General features: G+C 33.9%; 1 protein-coding gene across 4 annotated transcripts in view; it reads right to left on the bottom strand.

Moving 5' to 3' along the window:
* GRIK2 (glutamate ionotropic receptor kainate type subunit 2) overlaps positions 1-18,411 on the bottom strand; it is a 352,850-nt gene that overhangs the window by 149,063 nt on the left and 185,376 nt on the right. For all 4 annotated transcript variants that reach the window (XM_052685593.1, XM_052685429.1, XM_052685664.1 and 1 more), the window contains one exon: positions 9,875-9,988. In XM_052685593.1, coding sequence (XP_052541553.1) covers positions 9,875-9,988 — 114 coding nt within the window. The remainder of the gene's footprint in view (positions 1-9,874; positions 9,989-18,411) is intronic.

Below are 18,411 nucleotides of genomic sequence, written 5' to 3'. Positions count from 1 at the left end.
CAGACAGATTTCCTTCACTGAGACACGCAGCTCATCCATACATTCTTGCATATTTTCCTAGAACATCATTACAACAAACCCTGATTTCTGTATTTTTACACTTCATTAAATACATATATATGTATTGCAACAATTAAGGGTTCCAATCTCGTCTTCTTTTATTATTCTTTCTCTGACGTCATTGGATGAGGACTACAATAGTCCTTATGATACTATTTTACTATTAAATAATTACAATATTTTGTTATGGAAAAACTTTTGATGAGAAGTTTCACCAATGATTTACCACAATACCCGCCTAATATTGTTGGAATTCTTATGTTATGCCCTCAATTAGTGGCTCTCGATGTTCCTTTTAGAGTCTTACACTGCCCAGAAAAAAATATATATATTTGTCTTCATAGATTTTACTTGCAATTTAATACAGTTCCTCACTTAGCTTTGATAGGATTCAGTGTTCATTTCTTGTCAGAAGCACCACATGTGATAGCTCTTTTATATATTACCCCAAAGTTTCCTCAGGTCCATCTCTGCAATGTTTAATGTACATTTTAAATACTGAACATAATTGTTTCTTTGTTTTTTTGTTTTATCTGAACATTTCCACATAAAAATACGCTTTATTTCTTCAAGGTTGAATTTACATAAAGACAAATATTGTAAAATTGATTGTCAGGTATACCCAGGAAAACATAAAGCACTAAACATACGATCATCATAGCTTTCTGTCAAATTATCACTTCTACCAAAATCTTTCATAAGGACAATTATAAACCATTAAAAATAAAATATTTAAGCCAAGTGATTTGCAAAGACAAGCAACTATTTTATACTAATTTAGTCTTGTTCTAAATTTAATGTTATCCTTTGTTCCTGAAAACATGACTCCCCGAAATTTACTACACCATAAAGTGAGTTGGTTAGAATTGTTTGCATAATGTTTAAAAATATCCTTTAAAATCTAAGCAATTGCAACTTAGATTTATGAATAAACATACTCTTTCAAGTGGACAGGCTTCAATTAATTAAAAAAACCACCAATAACAAATAAACAAAAATCACCTTCCCCATAACACCATTATTACTGCTTGAAATGCTTGAAGTAAAAGCCATTGAATAAGTACTGTCAAATGCACACATTTTCTCCAAGAAAGATTCTTAAATAAATCCTCATGCAGAGACACTTGTTAAAGAAAATGTGTCTACTCTGAATTCATTTAGGCTATAAGAAAGGGATTCTATCATGACTTTCTATCAAGGATGATTGTCCTGAAATGAGAGCAATCAAAGTGAGAGTAAATAACTGCATTTTAAAAACATTTATTGTCATCCAAATTATTCTTACCTCTAGTTTAAATTATTTTTGATGTGTGAAATTGAACATGGAAAATAACATTCAAGAATATCAACACAAAAATAATTGAAAGGAAAAAATAGAAAAGTCTGAGGGATTGTTCTCTAACGAAATGAAATAAAATATTAATGATTTGAAATGTCTGTAAATGCACTTGTAATGAAGAATTCATTATCTTCTTCATAAAAGACAAGGGAAAGGGGGAAAAAAGAAAAAAGCACTCTAGAAACATTCAAAATAAATTTGGCCACAGTTGGATACCATGTGATTTATTTCACAATGCGTACTAAGAAATAGTTTTGCTGTAATTTGAAATAGAATATATATATATGTGTATATATATATACATATATATGTATATATATGTGTGTGTGTGTTCTTGGACTACTAAGCAACAGAGCTTCCATAAATACAATACAGTGTTTTTCCACTTGTAAAAGGTGCACTCAAGTACTTCCCAGCACTGGGAATTCTTTTTGATCACCATTTTATTATAAAGACACAAAATATTATTATTCTTTTATGTAAATAAGGGCTCTAAAATCTAGGAAAATCTAAAGAAAAATACTGTAAAAGTGGTGTAACTCAAGTTATACATAAAAAAATACATTAAAAAGAAAAAGATAACACTGGTTGTAACAAGAGCAATGAAAGAGTTATAATCAAATAAAGTCTTGTTACCATTATCATTAGTTGAAACTGGGAGGCTAGTTAAACTAGAATTTTGTCACAAGATTTAAATCACAGATATTTATAATCCTTAAGCAAGAAAAAATGGAATCTAAATAACATATACTCAAAGGTTCACATATATATTCATACTTCTGTTTCACACATGATCTCCTTAATAGTGTTTACTATAATTTTTTTTTTTCTAAGAAAAGCAAGAAATGGAAAGGGTGCTATTTTACTGTCAACAAGCAACACTATTCCTTTGTCAGAAATATGCAATATACTGCTTCAGCTTTCAATATATATCCCTATCATCAACTATCAGGTTTAATTAGAAAATTCAACAGTAGTTTTGTTTTAACTGGTTATATTCCATTTTGATTTCCATTTTCTCTGCAAGGAAAGGCTTTAAAAAACTACTTCATTTAAAAATAAGACATTTGAGAAAAATAACTAAAGGAAACCACTAGAAAATTGATTCTTCACAAGAGGTAAGTTGTCAAAATCTCTAGCATTCAGATAACACTCTCTAGTGCTTATTACACATTTGCAAATGTATTATATTTAGTGCTAAGTATCCACATAGCACTTGAAAGAAGCAGTCCTATGAACTGAAATGCTCAGTTTTACTAATTCCATATACATAAGCTTCAGTTACCAGGAGAATGCAAACATCTTTTGTGCACAGGTTGCCATACACATTCAGTCAGTATAACACAGATGAACAATTAGGAAAAAATCAGCCCAACGGAAAACATTCAGCGTTGCACAGAAATTTTTTATCTAGCTTCTTCTAATTTATACTGAGTGTATTTGTGACAAATCACCGCAAACCAAGAATAGATACCATGTGTTATCAAAATACTGTTTTAGAAACCATTAGTTTTTTGTTATAATAATGCTATTTTAAAAGGATGGTTAAAAAAAAAAAAAAAACAACACAAAAAAAAACACTGGGAAATTAGCTAGCTTCTCCATGTAAAGGAGAACTTGATCATTCTACTGAGGCTACCCATGTCTTCTAACAGATTAACTTAACTGCAATATCCTGTAGAAGCCTTACAGATCGCAGACAATGGTGGTACAGAATTCTTTTCTGAGATCATTATAGTCCAATGAAAGAACACAAGTAAAAGTAAATTCAGCTGAATCGAGTGATATAATACAAAGTGGTCTTGTTTCATGAAAAGCTGTTTGTGCCCAGCTGAAAAAAACATCTGGATTATGTGGCCTTTATCTCAATGCAAAGAAAATCAATTATCTGTGAAAACATCTGATCAGAACCTAGTCCAATGGAAAAGAAAGAAATGAGTAGATGTTCAACAACACAATAAAAAGGAAATTAATCAAGTCTATAAAGGATATAAAGTAGAAAAAACATGTTATTAAAATATTAGTAAATATAAATTCCAAGATAAGACATGTGGAAGATTAAAATGTTAGAAAAAAATGGGATCAAGATCATAGACCTAGCAGGAAGCTATGCTTTCCCAGAACATTACATCCATTTTCAACCATTAAGAGAAGACCACCATTAACCAAATACTTTTATTTATTGTTCATACATTATATGTAGGTCGTTCTGATAGTAATGCCTCCTATTTGAGTCCATGGAAACTACAACTGATACTGAGAGTACAATAGCACTATCAGAAAAAATTCTCAGCTCTGTAGCTCATTACACAGTAGCCACTACCATTAGCTATGCATTTTCACTAGCAGTAGACAAGAGTCTGCATTCTGCACCTGTAAAAATTTGCACCAGCAGAAGAGACCCGCTGTTTCACAACATATATGACTGCATTGTTCCTAGGAAAATGTCACGCACTTCATCTTTCAACAGCCTGAACATCTGGAATTCAAAAAATGCCTAAAATGACTATACAGGTGATGTGGTGGGACAGTCCAGCCAAGACTAGTAATATGCGTCATGATCTTCCAAATGGTAGGGAACGTGGCACTATTGTGTTGCAAGAGGAAGGTTGTCTTATTCTCTGGCCTGACTCAGGAAGTTTGAACATTCAGCTTAGTCAGCATCGCAATATAGTAGTCAGAGTTGATGGCCTATTCAGTTTCCAAGAAATCCATAAGGATCACCTACTTCCTATTCCAAAAGACAGTGCACATCACCTTACCTACTGAGGGCAGCATCTTGAACTTTTTTTCAATAGGAAATACACATCACCACTCCATGGACTCACATTTTGAAGACAGGCTGAGGGAGTTGGGCTTGTTCAGCCTGGAGAAAAGAAGGCTGTGGGGTGACCTCATTGCAGCCTTTCAATATCTAAAGGGAGCCTACAAACAGGAGGGGAATCAACTCTTTGAAAGGGTAGATAACTGCAGGACAAGGGTAAAAGGTTTTCAATTGAGGGAGGGGAGATTTAGGTTGGATGTCAGGGGGAAATTCTTTACAGAGAGTGTGGTGAGGTGCTGGAAAAGGCTGCCCAGAGAGGCTGTGGATCCCCTGTCCTTGGAGGTGTTCAAGGCCAGATTGGATGGGGCCTTGGGCAGCCTGGTCTAGTATTAAATGTGGAGGTTTGATGGCCCTGCATGTTGCAGGGGGGTTGGAGATTCATGATCCTTGAGGTCCCTTCCAACCCTGACCATTCTGTGATTTTGACTTTGGCTGGCAGTGATGACATCACATCTCGTTACCAGTAATGATGTGATCCATGCAACTGTCACCTTCAATCTTTATTGGTTCAATAGCAAGTGTTCCTTCTATTTCTGCATGAGGATTTTTAGAAATCACCTAGTGTAAACTTTGTTACCGTTTTTTCCAGTGCTGAAGCCAATGTTCATCTCTGTACACGCTTCTCTGGATGTAATCCATCCATTCATATGGATGAACTGATAGACATGCTCTTCATTTCATGGTCTGACAACTGCTTAAGACCATCTGGAACATGATTGTATTTCACACTGCTGTCTCCTCTGTTGAAACACAATACCCGCCATCTCACTGTGCTAAATTTTTTTCACATGGAGAAATTCAACTACACACCTTTGCATCATATGCACTTCAGACCATTTTGTCAGATTGCCCCTCTGCTGCCATCTGTTGCACAAAATGTAACAGAATAAAAGTGGAAAGGTTCAATCTTAGCTAATACCCTAACATCCACTTCTGATGTCAAGGGCCAACACAATAAAATAGGAGGCATTACTTTCAGATCTGCTCTCATATTAATTGAATATGCCAGTGTTGTAAAGGAAGAAATTAGAGGATGGGACATCACCAATAAATACATGTCACAAGTGGTACTACACGTCCAAGAGAAAGCAAAAACAGAATTTTGTATTTGGAATGGACACTAATCTGAGTGAAATAAAAACAGGCTAACACAATCCATACTAAAATGCTCCAAAACAAACAATTAAAAGAAAGAATGTATCCTAATGCATAAATACTCAAGGCACTGTTCATATGAGACTGAACTTAGATAAGTAATTAATTACAGAATCAAGAACTGTTGTACTTTAAATCCAGTAGTCATAAGTTCATTATTTACTTCACATACAACCTGAAAGAAGGCCAAACCACCCTTGAAATAAATATTAGTAAAACAACAAAACAATCTGACACCGAGCAGAAATTAATCTTGTGTCTTTCTTATTTACTGAGTTGATGGTTGACTACAAAGCCTAAGCTTTTTCTATTTTGTTTTTTTTATATAAATTTTTTTCTACTTCTTTCTATATATAATTTTGCAGTTGTTGCAGCTAGAAGATTTTATCATGCAACACTCTTCCCTTCCCTAAGAAGAAAACTGGGAGGGAAGAAAGAGGAAAAAAATGTGACTGAGATAGGAGAAACTAATTCATTAAAAGGATTGTGAGATAGTACAGACTAATTAAGAGCAATAAATCAAAACAAAGCAAAAATAAAAATGGAGGAGAGAAAGAAGGTCCTTCCAAATCATTATTGGCAGGCCCTCCACTACTTCCCTCCTGGGAAAGACCAGAGAACACTTCCCCTATTACTTGGAATCAGAAAGCATGTAGAGGCTGACTCCTGGGAAATGCAGTACATCCTAGAATATCTTCCTTTTTAAGTCTCATGTGAGACTGCTAGTGATAAACAGGAAACATAGCTCCATAGTGCACAATGTCTCTGCACCCAACAGCCTATTGCATGAAGTTATGAAATGGAATACTGATAAAACCAGACAGCGAAATTTACACGCAATTAAATCCATTAAAACACGACTGGACAAAAGTTAATTGTAAACAAGCAATCCTTACAAACCTTTCTAGATAACACCATGTACAAATAATTGATATATTCTGATATAAACTGATTCTGAAAAGAATCAGTGCTCCATAAAGTGCACTTTTTTCCTTATTTCCTTTTTCTTTTTTTTTTTTTTAATGATAAATATTAGGTGAACAGTAAGTAAGAAGAACAAGATGTCACACAGACACAAAGACTGAAAGATGGACTGAAAGATATAGTGTGTATTGTAATTGTTTTCCTTTAAACTTTCAGAAATTATTATGGAAATCATAATTTTAAGAAAAAAGAAAAAAAGAAACAAAAAAAATAAAAAAGCTTGAGAATCCCTACTGTGAGTACTTCTTTAATTTTATCAAATTGTGAATACATATTTAATTTTATCATATTGTGAGTACATATTTAATTTTATAATGGGTCAACTTGTTGGATAATCTTAAGATCAAAGTCATCATTCAGTGAATGACAAGACTAAAATATTGTAATGGAAAGCTAATAAAAAAAAACTACTCCATCTCTCAAGAAAATTAAGTACTAAATTTGAGGATGCAGATACAGGCAATAAATACCCTTCTAAGAAAATTTACTTGAAAGTACACTAATAATAACTGTTGCAAATAAAGATCTGATCACAAGACAAAGAAAAATAGCAGGTAGATTAGAAATTATATTTTCAAAGAAATGATAAATCCTTGAAAAATATTTATTAAATAATAAAAGAGAAGCTACAAAATTTGTTCAAGAATAATATGACTCTCTGATAACTGTTGTTTTCATGCTAGCTTTACATTTACATGTACTGCTTATGCATAAATAGTCTGTGGAGGCTCCCATCTTGGTGAACTTCAAAAGCCACCTGGACGTGTTCCTGGGCAATCTGCTCTAGGCAAATCTGCTTAAGAGGGAGTAGGACCAGGTGACCTCCAGAGGTGCCTTTCAACCTCAAACATTTTGCAGTTTTGTGATATTTTGCTGTACCAGGAGGTGTAGTTCTCCTGGCTGCATGGTCAATTTTAGCCACAGTGTTAATTGTCAGTGGCACAAAAGTGGGGATAATCAGTACAAGGTCAGACATTTGTCATATACCATGATCTGAGGGGAAGAGTTAAAAGTCAAAGTATGCTGGGATTACTTGATATAAATTGTCTTCTCATGTCCAAACACCAAGATAAAAACTGGACAAATTTGAGAAAGAAATGATAAAAGGAATTTTCAATTGTATCCAAGGCCAAATTGCTTGACCAAACTATTCCCATGCCACTTCCATAAACAAAAATAATTGGTTTTCTCATAACTATCTGCATTGTATGATTTCTGATATTCTGCAAGAACACTATGTTCAAAGAGCTTTTTTCCCCCCATCGCTACTATCAACATTACAGTTTCATCATTACATATTTTCATGTTCTTCTTGCAAAACTTAATAAGCCTTACAGGCTACTTTCACTATTCAAAATGTGCAACTGACACTTAAATGGAATTCGCCTTATTCTATCCAGATGTCAAAGTAGGAAAAATGTACTGCAACTTATGTGTATATATATGTAAATTTTATATACATATATATATATATATATGATTGTTTTGCTCTCCATAATCTCCTTGCAAACAGATTTGGACAAGAAATGCTTATTTGAATTGTTTCAACAGATTGTATTTATTATATTTTGATTTTTAAGATATTATTAATGACAAAAATAAATTCAACATTTGAAATTATTTTAAGGATAATCAAATTATGATTTTTCTCTAATACTTTCAAAACAAATATGTATTTTTTTTTAAAGAATTCGGAGGTTTTTTTTGTAATAATATTAATACAGAAAAACATAACACAACAAAAAGTGTTGGTGAAAAGAGGAAAAGCATCTTCAAAATCTGCCACTATTAGAACAGAGAATTTTAATCATTAGCTTCTATTCACAAGGGATACTGGAGTTAAAAGGCTGTCATATCTAATTAACATTTAGTTAGGAATACGGAAGGAATACACAATGGGCTTTCATAGCTGGCAGTCAAAATCCAGCTGGGAGAGGTGAAGCAATCCACTACTTAGAGGCAATCAAAACACTGTAATATATGACTAAGACATCTCACTAGTCATTTGTGCCAGCATGCCCTAATTGAAGGAAAGATCTACAGGAAACAGCAAATTAACCTTCTTCCATAATGCTATCCATAATAGAAATTCATTATATTTTATTATATATATTATATATAAAAGATATCATACGTCATATCTTTTAGGATACTTCCTAGATCTCTAGTGTGACCTTGTGAGACATGAAACATACAATCATAAACTACTGCCTGAAGAACTGAAGCCATAGCTGTCATTTTATGCAGTTTCACTCCTTTTGTCAGGCAAAGAAATATTAATAGTTTGGGGTTTTTTTTTTTCCAATTTCACTTTGTCCAGACTTTAATTCAGCTACAACCCAAAAAATTTTACAAAGCTGTTTATTTTGATATATGTAAACTTGACATGCATATAAACCACTACAAAACAAAATTATCCTCTAGTAGAAAGGACATCCTTGGCTACAGAAAGCATACACCATCATAAATCTTAGGGGCCTATTTTGAGCTTTACTTTTTCAAAATCAATGCTTATTAATAGTGCAGTTACTTACATTATCTTACCCTTTATTTGAGATCACTATTTCAAATAAAATCATAGAAGTTTAAGTATCACTATGCAAAATAAATCCAATACATACACTACACGGACTTACACCCCACCAAGAGACAGATGTTAAAATATAATTAAATATTGAATAAATAAATTTAATTGAAACATGCTATGTTATTGAATATGTTTCTTACGGATGGATCTTTGTCACTGTATTATTATAAATAAAAAAAAATGAACCCTGCAATCCCTGCCACTCCTGCAGCCCACTACTACAAAAAGTTTGCAACATAGTATATCTGCTAATATGCAATGGTGGTGGCAGCAGACACACACAGCAGATGTACTGCTGGTAAATTTTCCATTTCTTGCAATTAAAATTAATATTTCAAAACTACAGTTTGGAAATTTCTGAATTTTTTTTTTACATAATATATGTAATTGCAAGAAATTTCAAAACAATTCATTCACCGCCAAGAATTTGTCAACAATGGCAATGAAAAAGAAGATAGCTCAAGTAAATTCGATTAAAATTTTTAACTTAAAAATTAAATAACTACTTTAATGAGAATGAAAGATAAATGCTTCCTATTTTTCTTAAAAGTGATATGATGGTATTAAATAGTATATAAAAGCAATAAATCTGGATGGCCAGACTACTTTGTTTGAAACAAATACCTTTTGCCTTCTCATAGGGTGCTGAACTAAACTGCTCTGTCAGTGATCCAAACTTTAGTCAATAATAAGGAAACAGAAGTTACCAATCAACTAACACAACCTTAAAAGTGGGATAATTTACTTACATTTTAGGTGGGAGTAAATATCCAGTACCAACTTACCAAGCAGAGTTCATTTGTGACAGAGTAATTACTAAGTAACTGTAATATTGTACAGATTGCTACCACTGTATTTAGTGTACCAAACTCTATCAGCTTTCTTCTACAACTATATTTTTGGAATTACAAACATAGATGCTTACCAAGATGGTGGTAACTATTAAAGAACGATTGGACAGAGAATCCGTGATGTTAGCTGGTTTTCCTTTCTGATTCTCTGTCATGTTAAGGCCACTCAGTGGATCCCAAGTTCCAACCTATAAAAACAGTATATTACTATGTAAATTGTCCATGAGTTACATTTCATCATCTAGGAAATAACATGCTAACGAAAAACAAAACAAAACAAACAAAAAAAACATTTCTGAAAAAACAAACAAACAAACACTTGCGAGTACTTATTATTCAACCCTATTCCATTATCTGTTGTCATTACATTTCTAAAATACGATTCATGATAATTCAGACTGTGTTTCTTAAAGTGTGACATTAAGGGGAAAAATGATGCACAGAATATCTACAGCCACTCTGAATACTTAATTTTCCACTTAACTTTCATACTTCAAGATAAACCATATTTGAAAATAACTCAATAGTTTGGTGGAAATTGTGCAGAGCAGTGAGCATTGTCTCTACAGAATGATTTATCCTTTGCGCTCATCAAAGAGAACAGAGGGACAAAAAGATATCATGGCAAAAATGTCACAGGGAAGGATGAAAGGAGATTAGGTGCTATAATTTAACTCTTTTCCATATAAATGTTCAGTGTACAGATATTTTGACATTTTCTACCCTGAATTTCTTATTCAAGTAAAGCCAATAGGATTTTTATTTAAGTTAGGACCCAGGATGATGTTTTAAGGTACAGGTCAAGGACAGTTTCACTTACTAGTCAGTAAGTCTTACATTCACATTATTCATCTCCAATTTCATCACTATAAAACTAAAGCAGACAATAAATTTTAGACATCAAAACTTTTGTATCACTCCCATCTAGAAAAGGAAAATTGACTTTTTCGTCTTTGAAAACATTTTGTCTGTCATTTAAAATACTGAGCAGTATCTACAACACAATGTAAATAAACTTTAAAACTGAATTCAACAATTCTGTAATTCAACATTTCCATAAAAGTTTTGGTTGTAAATATATATATGCATATATATACACACATACACATATGCACACATATATATGTGTTTATTTGTATATATATAAAGATACACAGGAATATACTTATTAAATCTTTCAAACTGATTCCTCAGCAACCATATTACAGCATACAGTCTGTCAAGTTCAGGATGTGATTCAGCATGGGTTGAATAGAGTTTCATCTCTTAAAACTGAGAACACAACAGAGCATGAATCAGCAGAAGCAGTAACAAAGAAAAGCTAAGTTTGCTTTCATTTTTACCACTTCCAGTTGCTCAGGAATATTTATCTTTCTTCCCTGCATAACTCTCGTATTTGAGGCAAGACACCATTCCTTTGAGTGACTGTGATTCTAGAATTTTTGCCATTCATTACCTCTTATGTTGAAAAAAAGAACTATGAAGGGAATGCAGGGGAACAAATGAGTCCAAATACAATTGCAATATAACAAAACAAGGCATCTTCTCAAATCATTGAAACATAAGGTTACAATTAACAAACTTTTTCTTCATGTACTATTTTAGAATAATTTCATTTTGTGATTTGAAATGTTTATAGGAAAACCAAAATATGCAGCTCTGAATTTTGGCCACAATTAAAAAATAGTAAAAGGATTGAAAACCTTCTGTTTTTCTGCAATATTTTTTTAATTATGACAATCATAATTCAACTTTACCTCAGAAAAGCAAATATTATTAGTTAAAATATTTCCTTCCCTACTTTTATATACAAACAAATAATTATAAACTTTTAGTATTTGTGTTTTTATCTAACCCTAACTACACCCGTGTAGTTGAATAAGAACAATCAACTGCACAGTTTCAAAGAGGAGTTTATGTCTTGTTAAATTATTGCATTGTTTTTCTAAATGAGTTTAAATGCAATTGCTTTACACGTGTTTGTTTTTGTTTTGTTTTGTTTTTTTGTTTTTTTTTTTTGTAAATTAAAAATGTAAGAAATGGAACAAAAGTACAATTTTCTCTAGAGTACATCCTTCTTTTATTCTTAATGAACTCAGCAACTATGTCAGAGACTCTGGAATATGACTGATATTTATACCTGCCTAATTACACAAATATCTCCTAAAAGCTTCTCCTATAGAAAACAGTGCATAAGAAGTGCAATTAATTCATTTTTTCTTCTATTTGCTTAAACACAGTGTTTGAATTGTAAAGTATCTTTTTGAACAGAAAGAAGAGTTAATGCGCTTTCACTAGAAAACTGAGAGTACTTTAAATGCCAAAAAATGTTGAAAAAGCAAATCAAGGTACTTTGTTACATGCAATTTCAATTAAAAAAACTTGCAGTTTACTTCTACTGCCTTACCAGTACTTCTAACAAATTTTTAAGTTCTCCTAAAATGTGAAAGAAACTGATAAACTTATATACAGTTTAGAGAGAACATTCACACCGTAAATACAGACACAGTGCTTTAGTTTCCCCTTTTATTTTTCAATATGGCAGAGCTAGAAAACTATTTTAAATGTTATTAAAAAAAATGAAAAAGTGAGAAGCCTGTATTCCCAGTTATGGCTAGACTATTTTGGAGTGAGTTTGTCAACTTGAAACTGCAAGATACATGTTATCCACAGCATGAACATGGGAACTTTTTTCCCTCTTTATGTATTATAAAAACTTGGACAGAAATTTCCAGAATTGTGTTGTTGGCACTATTCTTGGTGTTTGGGTTTTTTTGTTTGTTTGCGTGGGTTTTTTTTAGCTTGATGTTTATTTTTAATATTACAGTTTCCAGGAAAAAAAAAATCCTCAAGAAATTTGAAGTCTATCAAAAAAGTTGCATCATCTGACCTAAGACAATGGTAGCAAGATAACATAGCTACTTTCTATAACTGAATGAAACAAGTCCTAAATTTGTAGCCCCAGTGAAAAATACATATTTGTATACTATAATACTACATCTTATTAATAGTAAATTAAAAGTAAATCAGCTTTCATTTCCTCTCATTTCTTTCATTTTCTTATGATGAAGCTTCAGCTTTAACACTGTTTTCCCATAACATCCAAAAGTATAGCATCTTCATGATAATGTGGAAGCAGATATTGAGATAGACTAAGATAGTCATTACCATAAGTAAATAACATGGAAGAAATAAGAAATACATACTTCAAATCTGAATGTAGTGTCTTTTATATATATAGATATTAGATATATATATATTATATTATATTTGCTTATTATATATATATAATATTATCTGTTTCTACCTGTTACTACAAAGACACTATCCTTTTATACTGCAATAAGCAGATTGTCTGGGAATATTATAGAGGAATACTGCACTACGCTTGCCACTTTTTATATAATTCTCTATTCTCTGCAGCTGCTCACTGCAGATACAGAATATTAAACTAGATAAGCTCAGAGATTTTTTTTATCATGCTCCACAAGAAAAGGATGTAATGTACTTTTTTGAGTATATCTCAGGTTTCCAAGTGGTCAGTCAATTGTATACCACTTTTAAAAATCTCTTAAACAACCTTCACAATGTTTAAATAATAGTTCAGAAGTACAAACAATGTCAGAACTAAATCTAAAAAAAAAATTAATCAAGTGTTTCAAGATAGTAACTATCCAAGGAAAAATTCAGCAAGTAATGAAAAGAAGTCTGGCTAATATTCCCACAACTTTAATTATCTTCTATGTGTATGTATTCAAGTATTTTGTACACTGCCTCAAAGAACAATAAAAAAATGAAGTTAATAAAATTTTACTTATTTCCACAAATATTTAATACTAAAATATAATTGACATTATTTGTACAGGAATACAAAAAAATGAAAATAGTAGGCCTGATAAAACAGACCGAATAGTCATTCAAGTCCTGACTACTGAATGCTGCAACAGTTAATTTGTACAATAAAATTTTAATAGATTCATATAGTGGAATAATTAACGATAATTATGATGCATTCTTGAACATTAGAAGGAAGAGTGCTGAATACAGTAATTTTTCACTTAAAATTTGTACAGTCTGCTTAGCAACACGGCAGGAATTTGAAAAGAAATTTTGGACTATATTGGATTTCAACTCAAACTTTCTAGTCTCTACTGGAAATAATAATTGGAATTTTGTTAGGTTTATCTATCAGAACAACAACATAAACTTTGTCAATCTTCTTCAAATTTCTCACCTTTTCAAGGTTATTGGTCATTTACATTATACTTTTTCAAGTTCATTTCTAAGAGAAAGCATACATGCAATTTAAAAGGCATATTCAGAGTCGAGTTTTTACAGTATCTAGTGTGAATGCAGCTAAGTTCCTGAATTACACTTCCGTACAAATAAAAATCTCGCAAGTGATTACTTAGATAGTTAGGTAAGGTTAACAGTATTTTTAAAAGTGGTAGCTTCCTTTTATCTGAGTAACTTTCACAGATACTTCATGATGCTAGTTTATATTCTATAGTATTTTTAAATAAAAATGAAATTTGCCATTCAGTAAAAAAAGCCTTTCCTAATTATACCAATCATAATTCAACAAGTTATTTATGAAAAATATGAAATTTTTTATTCTTTCAATTGCAATGTGAGGAATAGACTTCTTTAGTAAAGCTCAGACTTTCTTCAAAGCTACTATCCTTACCAAGACTAATGCAATGTAATTCACCACAATAACAAATAAGAAGCACTGTACGCTCCTGAAATTTAAATTCTTTGAGTTTACATATTCTCCAGACTAGCTTAATGAATATCATAGAATCATAGAATGGTTTGAGTTGGAAGAGAACTTTAAGATCATCTAGTTCCAACCTCCCTTCTACAGGTAGGGACACCTCTCACTAGATCAGGTTGCTCCAAGCCCCATCCAGCCTGGCCTTGAATGCCTCCACTGTGGGGGCATTCAAAACCTCTGTGGGCAACCTGTTCCAGTGTCCCACCACTCTCACAGTAAAGAATATCTTACTAACATCTAGCCTAACCCTAACCCTCTTCCAGTTTAAAGCCATTTCTCTTCATCCTGTTTTTACATGACCTTACAGAAAGCCCCTCCCCAGCTTTTCTGTAGGCCCCCGTCAGGTACTGGAAAGCCACTATAAGGTCTCCTTGGAGCCTTCTCTTCTTCAGGCTGAAAAGCCCCAGTTCTTTCAGCCTGTCCTCATGGGGTATAGGAGGCAATGCTACAATGAGTTGGTGGTCCAGTCTTCTGATAATCTGCATGGTCCTCTTCTGGACCCAGTTCAACAGCTCAATGTCCTTCTTGTGTTGGAAGCGCCAGATCTGGGTGCAGTACTCCAGGTGGAGTCTCACAAGAGCAAAATACAGGGGCAGAATCATCTGCTGGTTACACTTCTCCCGACACAACCTAGGATACAGTTGGCCTCTGGGGTTGAAAGCATACACTGCCAGCTCACATTGAGACTTTTATCAGCTGATACTCTCAAATCCTTCTCAGGGCTGCTCTCAAGCCATTCTCCAAACAGTTTGTATTTGTGCTTGGGATTGCCGTGATCCAGGTGCAGGACCTTGCTCTTGGCCTGGTTGAACTTAATGAGTTTGATATGGGCCCACCTCTCAAGCAGGTTTAGGTTCCTCTTAATGGCATCCCTTCCCTCTACATGTCAACTGCACCACTCAGCTTGGTGTCTTCTGCAAACTTACTGAGGTACACTCAATCCTGCTGTCCATGTCACCTACAAAGCTGTTAAATAGCATTAGATCAAGCACTGAATCCTGAGGAATGTCAATAATCACCAGTCTCCACTTTGACACTGAGATGTTGACTGCAACTTTCTGAGTGTAACTGTCCAGCCAATCTCTTTTCCAGAGAGTGGTCCATCCATCAGATCCATTTTTTTCCAATTTTACAACTGGCATGTCGTGCTGGGTGGAGTCAAACATTTTGCACAATTCCAGGTAGATGACGTCAGTTGCTGTTCCTTTATCTGCTGACATTCTAACTCCATCATGAAAGGCCATCAAGTTTATCAGGCATTACTTGCACTTGGTAAAGCCATGTTAGTTACTACCAATTACCTCATCTTTATTTTCCATGTGCCTTACCAGGGTCTTCAGGAGGATCTACTCATGACTTTGACAGGCATTGGTCAAAATTTGATGGTCTGTAGTTTCCTGGATCTCTTTTTCTTTTCTTGAGAAAGGTGCTATGTTTCCCTTTTTCCAGTCAGTGGGAGCCACACCAGACTGCCACGACCTTCCAAATATGATGGATTATGGCTTGGCAACTTAATCTGCCAGTTCCCTCAAAACCCATTGATGGATCTTGTCAGGTCCCATGGACTAATCTTAAAATTAAATGCATTAATTAAATTAGATTGTCTGAAGTATGATAGTTTTACAGTATAGAATAATTTTCTTCACAATGCAGCTTCAGTGTAAATACTAATTACAATTGCAAATATATATAACTGATATTTGATTATCGCCCCTCATTTAAGAGTTTCATGAGAACAGGTATCTCATGTACAAATTAAATTCACACAAGCCATTTATTTAATGTGAGGAGTGAATTTTCTATTATCACTGACTTCAGAATGAGTAGTTTTTACACTTAACGTACATGATTTAGATAATTTGTCATGTGTCTGGCTCCAATTTATAGGAGGGAGAGGAGGTTCTTTGATATACGTATACCCAGCATGAGATTAAGAAGCAACAGTTCATATGTTGTTCCAACCAGTTTATTACAAATCTTGATCAGAGAGATGGGGAAGGGGAGAACAGTGACTATTATGAATTAGGGTGACGGGGAAAGGAAGGCGGGAGATAGAAATATAGGAAAGAAGCAAGAATTGTATAAACCAGGAATAATCACCACCAGTCTCGTTGCATGCCATCCCAATGGTCCAAGGCAAAACCACAGGGGGAGAGCAGCAGCAGTGTGGCCAGCCTTCAGCAGCAAGCAGGTAGCAGGAAGAAGCCTCAGGGTAAGTCCAGGAGGAAGCAGCAGGTCTCAGGTAGCAGGCCCAGGAGAGTCGGTCAGCATGCAGGCATCAGCTCATGAAGCTTCTGATATCAGACACCTCTTCTTCTTCAGCATGCAGGCCTCAGGTCATGAGAAATCTGTTGTCAGAAAACCTAACCTCATGGTTGTTTTGTTGGTCCCTTTTTTTTATCCTTCTTCTGCCAATGTGGCATTCCTGGGAGATTAAGAGTCATCTGCAGCACCCCTTGAGGTGGCCATCTTCCTCGAGATAAGCCCACACAAAAGACAGCTTCCCGGCCATTAGTCTGCGGCTTATCTCTCTCTCATTGCCCCTGGCCTTGTCCATCTGTGTGATTTCTCAATTCTTGCCCAGGATTTGCTTGGACTTGTTCATCTATGTCCTCGGTAAGTTTTGAGACAATGATGTAAAAGAATAGTCTCTTACACCATGGCAGGAAGGAGGGGAAAGGGGAGAGGGAGAGGAGACTGGAGAAGGGGAAAAAGACGGAAAGTTAAGAGATAAAGGGAGGAAAAGAGAGAGAAGGAGGCAGGGAGAGAAGGAATCAGTAGGAGAACAGAAAGTTATGCATATGATGGAGAGAGATAGAATGCACAAAGTGAAGTGAAGGATGGAGGGGAGGGAGGGGTGGAAGAGCAGGAAGTAAGGAAGATTCAGCTTAGCTTTACCTGGAAGACAATATAGGAAACAAAAACAAAGAACTCATTCAAAATGAAAGGACTTGAAAAAATATATTCTCTCTCCTTGGAAGTGTCATATTCTGGGGTTTAAAGACTCCACCTGGAACCAAGGAAAATAGAGTTCCTGCTCTTTTAGAATAAACAGTATTCCTTCAAAGACATTTTTTTAGTTCAACATTGTTTTCTCTTTCTCAGTGAAATAAATTACAGAACCCAGATGTAAATTGTTCAAGGTAACAGACATATAACTTAATTTTCCTAATCACTTCTCTCTACACAAACTGTCTTCTTTTCGTTCATATGTTTTGTCGGATGAGTAGCATTCTTCAATGTTCTTTGGTAACAGTTTCCCAGCTCCCAAACTTTTCTAATGCATGGTGACTAATCCTTACTGTTTGTTCTAAATATTCTGTTGAAGAATACTATCACATCCCTTTAAAGACAAAATGCACAGTGAAGGCACCAAAAGTATCTTCCAATACTCTGGATTTCTATACATACTGTTGAAGGACACACTGGCTGTTTTAAAACATCCATATCCTTTTACAGCTATTTCTGTTATTGTCTCTCACATATCGTTCATTATTATTGTTTCCCAGTTTCTCTTTTTTTCTTTTCTGTTCTAGAATACAGCATTTTCTGTTGAATTTTATTTTCTTCACATACTTCTAATCTCTAGATTTTTCTGTTTTATTTCAGTATTTTTCAGTTGTGTACATATCTTATAATATACTGTCAGCTGAGAATTAAATCAACATGTTTTTATGTTTCTGCCTTCATATTAGTATTAAAGGTGAAATATCAACAGGCATTACACAGACCCAGAAGGAAGATACCGTTGCTTTAGCCCACTACACATCCATTATGCATTACTTTACACCGGTGTTCTCTCAGGAAATTTCCAGTCTGCGTACTTTATAACAA

The sequence above is a fragment of the Tympanuchus pallidicinctus genome, unplaced genomic scaffold (assembly GCF_026119805.1).
Source record: "Tympanuchus pallidicinctus isolate F22 unplaced genomic scaffold, pur_lepc_1.0 scaffold1, whole genome shotgun sequence".
Taxonomy (NCBI): domain Eukaryota; kingdom Metazoa; phylum Chordata; class Aves; order Galliformes; family Phasianidae; genus Tympanuchus; species Tympanuchus pallidicinctus.
The sequence above is the reverse complement of the archived record's forward strand: the minus strand, read 5'-3'. Positions and strand labels throughout refer to the sequence as shown.